At 54.4% G+C, this 13,292-nt stretch overlaps 2 protein-coding genes across 3 annotated transcripts in view; one reads left to right on the top strand and one right to left on the bottom strand.

Moving 5' to 3' along the window:
• LOC138737478 (ninein-like) overlaps nucleotides 1–3,554 on the bottom strand; it is a 38,068-nt gene extending 34,514 nt beyond the window's left edge. Inside the window, exons 1-2 of one of the 2 annotated variants that reach the window (XR_011340952.1) lie at nucleotides 3,137–3,554; nucleotides 943–1,066 (exon numbers count right to left, since the gene is read on the bottom strand). Coding sequence is in view for 1 of the 2 variants with exons in the window: in XM_069888190.1 (XP_069744291.1) it covers nucleotides 943–990 (48 nt within the window). In the remaining variant the exon portion in view is untranslated. The remainder of the gene's footprint in view (nucleotides 1–942; nucleotides 1,067–3,136) is intronic. The other variant, XM_069888190.1, reaches the window with a different exon arrangement.
• A 132-nt stretch (nucleotides 3,555–3,686) lies between these two features.
• Nucleotides 3,687–13,292, top strand: part of mtss1 (MTSS I-BAR domain containing 1) — a 45,294-nt gene continuing 35,688 nt past the window's right edge. Inside the window, 1 exon segment of the mRNA XM_069884571.1 lies at nucleotides 3,687–4,063. Coding sequence (XP_069740672.1) covers nucleotides 3,989–4,063 — 75 coding nt within the window. The 5' untranslated portion in view covers nucleotides 3,687–3,988.

Raw genomic sequence — 13,292 nt, 5'->3', positions numbered from 1 at the left:
AATTTGTCCTTCAAGTAGGATTACAAGAAGGAGTGTTAATGAAGCACTGAGTTGGCAGAAGGACTTGGAGACATTTGGCATTTGGGCAATGAAATGGCAGATGGAGTATAGTGTGGAGAAGTGTATGATCATGCACGTTGGTGGAAGGAATAAAGGTGCGGACTATTCTTTAAATGGGCAATGTTCAGAAATCAGAGGTGCAGAGGAACGTGGGAGTCTGCGTGCAAGACTCCCAAATGGTTGACTTGCAGGTAGAGTCGGTGGTAAGGAAGGCAAATGCAATGCTGGCATTCATTTGGAAAAGAATGGAATATGAAAGCAGGGATGTTACATTGAGGCTTTTTTTTCAGTATTGTGAGCAGATTTGTGCTCCTTAACAAAGGAAGAATGTGTGACATTAGAGAGGATCCAGAGGAGGTTTACTAGAATGATCCCTGAATTGAAAATGTTATCACATGAGAGTTTGGTGACTCTGAATCTGGAGTTTAGAAGGATGAGGGGGAATCTCTTTGAAACCTATTGAACAATAAATGGAGTGGATGTGGAGAGGATGTTTCCTGTGGTGGGGGAGTCTGGAACCGGAGGGCACAGCCTCAGAATACAAAAATATCCCTTTAGAACAGAGATGATAAGGGATTTCTTTACCCAGAGGGTGGTGAATCTGTGGAATTTGTTGCCGCAGATGGCTGTGGAGACTAAGTCATTGGAGATATTTAAGATGGAGGTAGATAAGTTCAGAATTAGGAAGGGAATCAAAGATACAGCAAGAAGAGATAGAATTGAGAGAAAAGAATAGTAAATCAGCCATGATTTACTAGATGGGCCAAACAGCCTAATATCACTCCTTTGCCTTATGAATTGAACACCACCATCTAATCACAAACTGTGTACAGGGATAACCTCTATTTGGAATTTCCACACCCAGAACTCAAACTCACTCACCCATTCAATTGAACCTAGGTGGTTATCTCTGGGAGACTCCTTCTTCATCTGTAAGCCTGCCCTGGGAGATAGCCAATTCCTCAGCAAACATCATCCTGTCACGCATGGTAAAAAGGCCTCAGCTCTGAAAAATGCACCATTTACAGTTCTGGGTTTTAAACATAGAAAATAGGAGGAGGAGAAGGCCATTCAGTCCCTCCAGCTTGAACCATCATTCAATACTATCATGGCTGATCATCTGACCTCAGTCCCCTATTCCTTCTCTCTCTCCACTCCCCTTGACCCCTTTAACCAATAATGGGGCCACATCCAACCCCACTTTGAATATATCTAATGAACTGGCCTCAACAACTTTCAGTAGCAGGGAGTTCCATAAGTTCACAACTCTGAGTGAAGAAGTTTCTCCTCATCTCAGTCCTAAGTGGTCCCTTGTTATGGACTTCCCCAACACCAAGAGCATTCTTCCTGCATCTAACCTGTTCAATCCCGTCAGAATTTTGTACGTCTCAATGAGATCCCCTCTCATTCTATTCAATCCCAGTGAGTGGATAACCTCACATTTCTCGACCTTATTCTGGATCTGCCATATATCCACCACACCACAGCCTCCTGATGACGAGTTGATTGACATACACACAAGTACAATTTCCATATGCACCAACATTCTCACTTGCTGAAGCCAAACCAGTACTCAGAAAGAAAAACGATCATAGTAAATCAACAGAATTAAATTAAAAGAGACATAAAACGCAAGGTGGATAATATTCATAGTAATCCTAGTGGAAAAATGAGTGCAGACAGTTCATGATGAGTTAGTTCATAAGTCTGATAGCAGTTGAAAACAGTTCTCGAACCATGAGGTGCTAGTTTTCAGACTGAAGGTAGCAGTGAGAAGAGGTGGTGACTAGGGGGGATGGGGGTCCTTTATGATGTTGACTGCCTTCTTGAGGCAATGCCTCATGTAGGCGTCTGCAGTGGATGGGAATATTGGAATCTTCCTCACACTTCACACTGCCCCCCAATTGGTGGTGTCTGCAAATTTAGAGATTTTACATACAATTCCTTCAACTAGATCATTACATCTTCTTTCTCTTTGGCTTGGCTTCGCGGACGAAGATTTATGGAGGGGGTAAAAAAGTCCACGTCAGCTGCAGGCTCGTTTGTGGCTGACCAGTCCGATGCGGGACAGGCAGACACGATTGCAGCGGTTGCAAGGGAAAATTGGTTGGTTGGGGTTGGGTGTTGGGTTTTTCCTCCTTTGCCTTTTGTCAGTGAGGTGGGCTCTGCGGTCTTCTTCAAAGGAGGCTGCTGCCCGCCAAACTGTGAGGCGCCAAGATGCACGGTTTGAGGCGTTATCAGCCCACTGGCGGTGGTCAATGTGGCAGGCACCAAGAGATTTCTTTAGGCAGTCCTTGTACCTTTTCTTTGGTGCACCTCTGTCACGGTGGCCAGTGGAGAGCTCGCCATATAATACGATCTTGGGAAGGCGATGGTCCTCCATTCTGGAGACGTGACCCATCCAGCGCAGCTGGATCTTCAGCAGCGTGGACTCGATGCTGTCGACCTCTGCCATCTCGAGTACCTCGACGTTAGGGGTGTGAGCGCTCCAATGGATGTTGAGGATGGAGCGGAGACAACGCTGGTGGAAGCGTTCTAGGAGCCGTAGGTGGTGCCGGTAGAGGACCCATGATTCGGAGCCGAACAGGAGTGTGGGTATGACAGGGTATGATAATGTATGTGCTAAATAGCAGGGTCCAAGTACTAAACTTCACTAGTAACTGCCTGCAATCTGAAAGGGCCCATTCTCCTTCCTGCCTGCCATCCAGCTTTTGATCCATATCAGTACATTACCTCTATAACCATGGTCTCTAATTTGCATACCAATCTCTTCCATAAGACCTTGTCAAAAGCCTTTTGAGAGTCCAAACACACCACATCAACAGTTCACTGTTGTTCCCTCTACTGGTCACATCCTCACAACATTCCAGAAGATTTGCCAGGCATGGGGTTTCCCCTTCAACAAATCCATGCTGATTCAGAAAAACACTGTTACTCTTCTCCAAATACACAACAAGGCCATCTTTAATCATTGACCAAAACATTTCCCCACCACTGAAGTCAAGCAAATTGGTCAAACATTGCCTCATTTCTCTTCCCCTCCTTTCTGAAAAAAAGTGGTGTCACTTTTACCAACCTTGGATCCAGGGAAATGTACCCAAACATCAAACCTTTCCAGAGTTTGTTTAAAATGTTGATCTAACTCCACTGTGGCTGAAGAGGGGGGTTGGGGATGAGGGTGAGGAGAGGGGTGGGGTGGGAATGAGGGGGAGGAGAGGGTGGGGTGAGGAGGGGGTTTGAGGGTGGGGGTAGGTGGGTGGGTATAATGGGGAGATGGCGTGTTGTGGGTGAAGGGGAGATGGGGTGTTGAGGGTGAGGTTGGGGTGAGGAGGGGTGTGGGGGGTTAGGTGGGATTGAGGAGGGTGGGTGTGATGGGGTGTTGAGGGTGAAGATGTGGAGGGGGGGTTGGGGTGGGAATGAGGGGTAGGAGAAGGGGAGAGGGTGGGGTGAGGAGGGGTGATGAGGGTGAGGGGGTAGGTGGGGGTGAGGAGGGTGAGGGTGAGGGGGTAGGTGGTGGTGAGGAGGGTGGGTGTGATGGGGTGTTGAGGGTGAAGATGGGGGGTTGGGGATGGGGTGAGGAGGGGGGTTTGGTGGGAATGAGGGGGAGAGGGTGGGGTAATGGGGAGGGGGGGGGGGGAGACCCAGCCGCACAGCGGGGACTGGCCCCGGGACGATGGCGGAAAGGGCCGAAGTGAATGGGCGGAAGGTGCCGAAGCTCCCGGCTCCGCCCAGCACCGAGCGCCCATCCCCGGAGCAGGAAAACGGGAGCTGGAGGCGAGTGAGGGACGGAGTGAAGGTGGGAGAGGCGGGCGGAGCGGGGAGGAAGCAGAGAGGGAGGAGCCGCACTCGCCGGCCCGATACAATGTGTCCGTGAGCGGCTCCCGGAGCCCCCCCGCCACTGAGAGCTGCTCGTCCCGGAGCCGGTCCCATGGACGCGGGAGGAATGGAGAAGGATTGCAGCGCGCTCGGCGGCCTCTTCCACACCATCATGACCGACATGAAGGTAGAGAAGAGGGGAAGAGAGGGGCTGAGGAGGACGGGGGAGGGAGAGAGAGGACGGGGGAGGTGAAGAGAGGAGCCGAGAGGGGAGGAGAGAGGGGCTGAGGGGGGGGTGCAGGATAGAGCCGGGGGGGTGTGAAGAGAGAGGGGCCGAGGGGGGGGGGGGAAGAGAGAGGGGCCGAGGGGGGAGGTGAAGAGAGAGGGGCCGAGGGGGGGGAAGAGAGAGGGGCCGAGGGGGGAGGGAAGAGAGAGGAGCCGAGGGGGGGGGGAGTGGGGCTGAGGTGGGGGTGTGAATAGGGGGATTGGTGGAGGGAGAGAGAGGCCAGGGGGGGTGAAGAGAGAGGAGCCGAGGGGGGAGGGAGAGAGGGGCTGAGGGGGGGAGGGGAAGAGTGGGGCTGAGGTGGGGGTGTGAATAGGGGGGTTGGTGGAGGAAGAGAGAGGCCAGGGGGGGGTGAAGAGAGAGAAGCCGAGGGGGGAGGGAGAGAGGGCCGAGGGGGGTGAAAGAGAGAGGGACCGAGGGGGGTGAAGAGAGAAGGGGCCGAGGGGGGTGAAGAGAGTGGGGCCGAGGGGGGTGAAGAGAGTGGGGCCGAGGGGGGTGAAGAGAGAGGGGCCGAGGGGGGTGAAGAGAGAGGGGCCGAGGGGGGTGAAGAGAGAGGGGCCGAGGGGGGTGAAGAGAGAGGGGCCGAGGGGGGGTGAAGAGAGAGGGGCCGAGGGGGTGAAGAGAGAGGGGCCGAGGGGGGTGAAGAGAGAGGGGGCCGAGGGGGGTGAAGAGAGAGGGGCCGAGGGGGGTGAAGAGAGAGGGGCCGAGGGGGGTGAAGAGAGAGGGGCCGAGGGGGGTGAAGAGAGAGGGGCCGAGGGGGTGAAGAGAGAGGGGCCGAGGGGGGTGAAGAGAGAGGGGCCGAGGGGGGTGAAGAGAGAGGGGCCGAGGGGGGTGAAGAGAGAGGGGCCGAGGGGGGTGAAGAGAGAGGGGCCGAGGGGGTGAAGAGAGAGGGGCCGAGGGGGGTGAAGAGAGAGGGGGGTGAAGAGAGAGGGGGGTGAAGAGAGAGGGGGGGTGAAGAGAGAGGGGGGTGAAGAGAGAGGGGGGTGAAGAGAGAGGGGGGTGAAGAGAGAGGGGGGTGAAGAGAGAGGGGGGTGAAGAGAGAGGGGGGTGAAGAGGAGAGGGGGGTGAAGAGAGAGGGGGGTGAAGAGAGAGGGGGGTGAAGAGAGAGGGGGGTGAAGAGAGAGGGGGGTGAAGAGAGAGGGGGGTGAAGAGAGAGGGGGTGAAGAGAGAGGGGGGGTGAAGAGAGAGGGGGGTGAAGAGAGAGGGGGGTGAAAGAAGAGAGGGGGTGAAGAGAGAGGGGGGTGAAGAGAGAGGGGGTGAAGAGAGAGGGGGGTGAGAGAGAGGGGGGTGAAGAGAGAGGGGGGTGAAGAGAGAGGGGGGTGAAGAGAGAGGGGGGTGAAGAGAGAGGGGGGTGAAGAGAGAGGGGGGTGAAGAGAGAGGGGGGTGAAGAGAGAGGGGGGTGAAGAGAGAGGGGGGTGAAGAGAGAGGGGGGTGAAGAGAGAGGGGGGTGAAGAGAGAGGGGTGGGTGAAGAGAGAGGGGGGTGAAGAGAGAGGGGGGTGAAGAGAGAGGGGGGTGAAGAGAGAGGGGGGTGAAGAGAGAGGGGGGTGAAGAGAGAGGGGGGTGAAGAGAGAGGGGGGTGAAGAGAGAGGGGGGTGAAGAGAGAGGGGGGGTGAAGAGAGAGGGGGGTGAAGAGAGAGGGGGGTGAAGAGAGAGGGGGGTGAAGAGAGAGGGGGGTGAAGAGAGAGGGGGTGAAGAGAGAGGGGGGTGAAGAGAGAGGGGGGTGAAGAGAGAGGGGGGTGAAGAGAGAGGGGGGTGAAGAGAGAGGGGCCGAGGGGGGTGAAGAGAGAGGGGCGAGGGGGGTGAAGAGAGAGGGGCGAGGGGGGTGAAGAGAGAGGGGCCGAGGGGGGGTGAAGAGAGAGGGGCCGAGGGGGGTGAGAGAGAGGGGCCGAGGGGGTGAAGAGAGAGGGGCCGAGGGGGGTGAGAGAGAGGGGCCGAGGGGGGTGAAGAGAGAGGGGCCGAGGGGGGTGAAGAGAGAGGGGCCGAGGGGGGTGAAGAGAGAGGGGCCGAGGGGGGTGAAGAGAGAGGGGCCGAGGGGGGTGAAGAGAGAGGGGCCGAGGGGGGTGAAGAGAGAGGGGCCGAGGGGGGTGAAGAGAGAGGGGCCGAGGGGGGTGAAGAGAGAGGGGCCGAGGGGGGTGAAGAGAGAGGGGCCGAGGGGGGTGAAGAGAGAGGGGCCGAGGGGGGTGAAGAGAGAGGGGCCGAGGGGGTGAAGAGAGAGGGGCCGAGGGGGGTGAAGAGAGAGGGGCCGAGGGGGGTGAAGAGAGAGGGGCCGAGGGGGGTGAAGAGAGAGGGGCCGAGGGGGGTGAAGAGAGAGGGGCCGAGGGGGGTGAAGAGAGAGGGGCCGAGGGGGGTGAAGAGAGAGGGGCCGAGGGGGGTGAAGAGAGAGGGGCCGAGGGGGGTGAAGAGAGAGGGGCCGAGGGGGGTGAAGAGAGAGGGGGCCGAGGGGGGTGAAGAGAGAGGGGCCGAGGGGGGTGAAGAGAGAGGGGCCGAGGGGGGTGAAGAGAGAGGGGCCGAGGGGGGTGAAGAGAGAGGGGCCGAGGGGGGTGAAGAGAGAGGGGCCGAGGGGGGTGAAGAGAGAGGGGCCGAGGGGGGTGAAGAGAGAGGGGCCGAGGGGGGTGAAGAGAGAGGGGCCGAGGGGGGTGAAGAGAGAGGGGCCGAGGGGGGTGAAGAGAGAGGGGCCGAGGGGGGTGAAGAGAGAGGGGCCGAGGGGGGTGAAGAGAGAGGGGCCGAGGGGGGTGAAGAGAGAGGGGCCGAGGGGGGTGAAGAGAGAGGGGCCGAGGGGGGTGAAGAGAGAGGGGCCGAGGGGGGTGAAGAGAGAGGGGCCGAGGGGGGTGAAGAGAGAGGGGCCGAGGGGGGTGAAGAGAGAGGGGCCGAGGGGGGTGAAGAGAGAGGGGGCCGAGGGGGGTGAAGAGAGAGGGGCCGAGGGGGGTGAAGAGAGAGGGGCCGAGGGGGGTGAAGAGAGAGGGCCGAGGGGAGGGGGGTGAGAGAGAGGGGCCGAGGGAGGGGCATGGAGAAGAGCGGAAACTGACAGGAGGGTGAGGAGCAAGGGAAAGTGGGATGAGGAAGGGAATGGGTGAGACAGGATGGGTGAGGGGGAAGAGATTGGGAGGGGGGTGCATAGGGGTGAGGAGGAGGCAAGAGGAAGGGGAGGAGGAGTTCAGAGGAAGGGGAGGTGAGGGAGAAGGAGAGGATGGGGAAGAAGAGTAGAGGAGGGGGACTGATTGAGAGGGTGAGGAGGCAGGTAAGGTGCAGAGTAGGAAGTGGGATGAGGAAGAGATTGGGGAAGTTGATGTAAAGGGGAACGTTGGAAATGAATTGATTGGTTTGGGGGTAAGGGAAGAATGGGAAATATTAGGTGGCTGTGGCTCTGTTATTGAAGGAGTGAGAACAGTTAGAGGGGAAGGGAGGGAAATTTGAAAGTGTTTTGGTAAATCAACCAATTTTTTAAATTTGGGAATTGATCATTTCACAAATTGCATGGCCTTTTGGGTCAGAGGGTTCAGACTGAGTTCTGGAGGTGATCAGTGAGATGCGGTCTGTGTGCGAGACATTTATTGAATTAAAGGTCAGTTCTGGGGAAGAGGGCAGGATGTGTGTGTGTGTGTGTGTGTGTGTGTGTGTGTGTGTGTGTGTGTGTGTGTGAGGGAGATGATGTCGGTGGGAGGGGGGAAGCTGTTACAGCACCCCATAGACCCAGAGAGAGTTGTGGCAGTTGGAAGCAGGTAGGCAATTTGAGTAATTTCATTTTTTTTATTCCGTCTTTGAAAAGGTTTGATGGCTGCAATCTAAATTCAGAACTATCCTGGATGCATTTTCAGAGCTGAAAGTTTGTCTTGATGCCTGTGGCAGCATTGTGTTTGTGGAGGAATTGGCTATGTCTCAGGGCAGATTTAAGTGTGAAGGGAGAAGGAGTCTTCCAGAGAGACACCAAGGTCCATGAGCATGAGGTAAAACACGAAAGTCTGCAGACACAGTGGTTGAAGTAAATACACAAGGCTGGAAATACTCAGCAGGTCAAACCGTGTCCTTTATTATCGCAAAGATAAAGATGCATAACCAACGTTTTGGGCTTGAGCCCTTCATCAAGGACAAAATGTAGACAGGCACCTGAATAAAATCATTTGGCACAGACTAGAAGGGGTGAAGGGACTTGTACTATGGTTCTATACATAACCAACATTTTGGGCTTGAACCCTTCATTAAGGTATGAGGAAAATTTTTGGGGGGAGAGGAAGGGGGAAGGAGAGGAGGAGGAGGGGGAGAGGAGAGGAGAGGAGGAGGAGGGGAGAGGAAGAGGGAAAATATGGGTCTGCCCACATTTTGCTCATACCTTGATGAAGGCCTCAAGCCCGAAATATTGATTATGTATCTTTATCGCCTTTATTGTCTGATCTCAGAAGCTAAGCAGACTCAGTACTGGTCAATACTTGGAGGGGAGATCATGTAGGAAGACCAGGTGCTGTAAGTGTCTGAGGACGCTGGACAAAGTGGCAACTCTCCGTCTGCCTACGGTAGACAAAAGTTAAAGAATTTCATGTATGTTATATTCATGTAGTATTACATGACAATAATGGAACCTTTACCTTTATAAAGTACGCTGACCTGTTGAGTGTCTCCAGCCTTGTGTTTTTTACTTCATGAGCTGAGAACTGGGGGTGGAGATGCCACATCGAGGTTGTTCCCATGTAGAGTTGTGGTCAGATCCTCAGGCTGGATTCCTCCACTTTCTGTTCATTGGGCAGCTGCCACTGTGCGCTGCACTGTGACTGAGTGTTGTTTCCATGCTTGTGCCACAGCCAGCAGTCTGAGCTGAGTTGATGTGTTTTAACATGCATGAGGCTCGGTTGCAACATGTTAACGTGATTATTCAATCCTGCTGTGACTATCAACACAACCTGAAGTTTGCAGTCTTGCACAACAAAACCTGTCCAATTACTCATTACAAAGTTCCTGTGAATGTAATGGAACTCCACACATTGATATCGAGGCTCACAGAGACTGCCTGGTGCTCATTCAAGAGGGCACAACTTCAGGATTTAAGGGCCCCCCATTTCAAACAGAGGCGCGAGGAATTTCTTTAGCCAGAGAAAGGTAAACCTCTAGAATTTGCTGCCATAGGCATTTGTGGAGGCCAGGTCATTGGGTGTATTTAAGGCAGAGACTAATAGGTACGTTAATAGTCAGGTTATCAATAGTTATGGGGAGAAAGCAGGGGAGTGCGGATGAGTGGCCCCATTGCTCTACATATTATACACCCATGACTGTGTGTGGTCAGGTACAATTCCAATGCTATCTACACTGTACAAGTTTGCCAATGACACCACAGTTGTCAGCATAAATCACAAACGGCAATGAGGAAGCGTACAGGAGGGAGATAGATCAGTTTGTTGAATAGTGTAATGGCAACAACCTTGCAGTCAGCATCAGCAAAACCAAAGAGATGATTGTGAACTTCAGGAGGAAGCCAGGGGAACATGACCCAGTCCTCATCGAGGTCTCAGTAGTGGAGAGGGTCAAGACCTTCAAATTCCTGGGTGTCAACATCTCCGAGGATCTGTCCTGGAGCCTCCATGTTGATGCAATCACAAAGAATCTCTGAGGAGATTCAGTATGTCACTGAAGACTTGTAAACGACTACTGGTGTTCTGTGGAGAGCATTCTGGCTGGTTGCATCACTGCCTGGTATGGAGGCACCAAATCTCAGAACAACTCAGCCGGTGACATCACAGGCACAAACTTCACTCCATCAAGGACATCTACATGACGTGGTGCCTTAAAAAAGCAGCCTCTATCCTCAAAGATTCCCCACCACCCAGGCCATGCCCTCCTCATTCTGCTACCATCGGGAAAAAGGTGTAGGAGCCTAAGAACAAGCACAAGGACAACTTCTTCCTTCTGCTATCAAATTCCTGAATAATCAATGAACAAAGAGACTGCCTTACTTTTCACGCACTACTCTTTTAATTTTTTTTATTTATAGTAACGTTGTTAGATGGTTTTAATATGAATATTTTCACTCCTGATGCTGCTGCAAACATCAAATTTCATGACTTGTTCATGACGATAAATTCTGATTCTGAGTGGGAGAATGAATCGGCTCTTAATGGAATAGTGCAATACACTTCATGGACTAAATAGTCTACTTCGGCTTCTATCTCTTGTGGTCAAACTGGGAGATTGTACCAATCAGGAAAGACCGGGGGTTGGACTGTTTCCCAATGGCCCTGGTCTGATCATGTGAAAAGCTTTAATCCCTCAGGGTCATGTCCTGGAAGTGGCAACTCAGAGGATAAGGTGGTGAAGAAGGTGTTTGGAACATGGGCCTCCACTGAGTGGGGTGTAGAGTACAAAAGTTGGGACCTCCTGATTCATCCGTACAGGACTTGGACCACACTGGGAGCACTGTATGCAGGTCTGGTCGCCCAAATCCAGGAGGGATATCAATAAATTGGAAGGGGTGCAGAGGGGATTCACCAGGATGTTGCTGGTCTGGAGGGTTGAGTTATAGAGGAAGGCTGGATAGACTAGGTCTTTATTCCCTAGAGACTGAGGGGTGATCTCGTAGAGGCTTATAAAATCATGAGGGGCATGGATATAGTGAATGTTACTGTCTTTAAGAGGGATCAGATGGACAACTATTTTCTCTCGAGGGGAATGGCCCGTATCTGGAATAGGCTGCTGGAGGAAGCTGTGGAAGAGAGGAAATGTTTGATAAACATTTGGATGGATTTATGAACAGGAAGGGCTGAGATGGTTGTGGGTCAAATATAGGCCAATGGGATGAGTGACGGAACAGCTAGCTCAGCATGGACTAGTTGGGCTGAAGGCCTGTTCTGAGCTGTGTGACTCCAAGACTAAATCAAGGCTAGAATTTCACAAGTACCTCTCACTTCCCTGTCCATTTGCCCAGAGTTTCTCAGCCAATGTGGGATTTTGGTCAGCTGGAGGCTGTAAGGGCCACAATCCTGATCCCACTGGTCATGGGGAACAGATGACTGCTCAGCCCTGCCCCCTTCATTGCCCCACTCGCCCTCAGCCCATCCAAGGGGGAAGATCTCTCCTGCACTCATCCTGCTGCTGCACTAAGGGAGGGTTGGTGAGAAGGCAGCCCTGCGTCATGAGCAGGGAGGGGTGTACGGAGAGAGAGGTGGTGAGGAAGGAGTCACTGGCCCCGGGGTTCTCACCATTCCTCACTGGCTATGGTATCTAACCGTATCTCACCGGCTGCATCGTGTGACAGTTTTGGTCTGTTCCACAAGGAATGTGTTCCGGAGTGTTGCCGAAACACCCAGTGCTGGTCACAGCACAGGAAATGAGGAACGTGTACACAGTGCAGGAGATGGTTCAGGGCTTCATAGACATGGTGGGGAATTCTCCTGAGGGGAATGGAGGGGACATTAGGAGAAATCATTACTGGGCTGTGGGGAATGAACAAGGGGATGGGGAGGCTGATCTCTGGAGCAGAAATGGGTTGAGATTGTCAGTGTTGCCCAATGGTTGTTGTAACTTCATTTTCCAGGGAAACCTGTTGCACCCTGGTCTGCCTGCATTAACCTGGCACGGACCAGTCTGGTCTGACTGGTCGGGGGGGGGGGGGGGGGGGGCGGGGATGCCTGCACTAACCTGGGATGGGCCCACCTGGTCTGACTGAGGGGGCTGCCTGCATTAACCTGGCACAGATCAGCCTGATGTAGATCGGGGCTCCCTGCACTAATCCAGCATGGATCAGCCTGAGGGGATCTGACTGAGGAGGGGGGAGAGGGGTAGGGCTGCCTGCACTAACCTGGGATGGGCCACCTGATCTGACTGAGAGGGGGCTGCTCGCACTAACCTGGCACGGATCAGCCTAGTTTGACTGAGGGGGGGCTGCCCGCATTAACCCGGCACAGACCAGCCTGATGTCAGCCTGGTTTGACTGAGGGGGGGATGGTGCTGTAGTTCCTGGGGCCTTGCCTTGTTGCTGTGGCACATAACCAAGGTGGTTAGAGCTGACGCAGACCACTGATCACTCCATGTCCTGGTCACTGCTGCCCAACCCAGGGGGACATGGCCGACATATGTGGGGTGTACCCCTGCTGTGCTTCTCGTGTTGAGGGGTCCCTGAGTGGGTGGGTGTTGGAACTGCTGTGGGATGAATTTGGATTTGCGGGTATATGGAGGGGAGAGTGGCAGTGACTGGTCAGGTGGGTATGTGGGCTGGTTCTCTTTGTAGTCCCTGGCTGTGGGAGTGTTGGGGGTGGCTGCAATCGTTCTTGGATGCTGGAGACATCTCTCTTCCTGCTCCACACCCCACTTAGCAGTGTGTCATGGTGATGAATCATCGATGCCTCATGTCTCTGTCCTCTCCACCACTACTTCCCATTATTCTGTCTCACAGCACATTTTAACCTTCTCCTTCCAGCCTTGCCCCGCCTGCCTCCTCATGGTCCCCCCACACAAAGTCTCCCCTATTGGCTCTCTTCACGGTTCTCCCCGTGATTCCCCCTGTCCAGCTTTCCCTCCCAGCTCTCCCCATCCGACTCTCCTCGGGGTTCCCCACCTGCTCCTCGTGGTTCTCCTGGGTTTATCCACCGCATCTCCCCCTCTGGCTCCCCCCTGCCTGGCTTTTCCTGCTGCCATTGGCAGAGAGACAGATCTCACCACTCACACACCTGCCTGACATCGCACCACTGAGTGACCGAAGAATCCTCCACCGGTTTCCTGAGCTGCCCCACCCAGGGGTGTCCTCACCTCCCCCTCCCTCCCTCCCACACCCATGGATGTGACCCCCCCCCAAACTACTTTCCCCTCCCCCCCACTGTGATCCACCTAGGACCGTTTCCCTAACCCCCCACCATGACCCATCCAGGACTGCGTTTCCCACCCCCCTCATTTATGACCCACCCAGGACTGAGTATTCCCCCCCCCCCACCAATACCCACCCAGGACTGAGTATCTTCCCCCCCCCCCACCTTGACTCACCCAGGACTGCGTTTTCTCGCCCCCCCCCCCCCCCCAACCATGACCCACCCAGGACTGAATTGTGACCCACCCAGTTCTGTGTTTTTCCCCCCCCTCCCCCACCATGACCCAGACTCAGTTGTTGTGGCTCTGTCTCCCACACTGGAAGATATTTATTGCTTTTGATTTTGATCA

The sequence above is a fragment of the Narcine bancroftii genome, chromosome 6 (genome assembly GCF_036971445.1).
Source record: "Narcine bancroftii isolate sNarBan1 chromosome 6, sNarBan1.hap1, whole genome shotgun sequence".
Taxonomy (NCBI): Eukaryota; Metazoa; Chordata; class Chondrichthyes; order Torpediniformes; family Narcinidae; genus Narcine; species Narcine bancroftii.
Note: the sequence above shows the minus strand (reverse complement) of the source record. Positions and strands in the feature narration are given on the sequence as shown.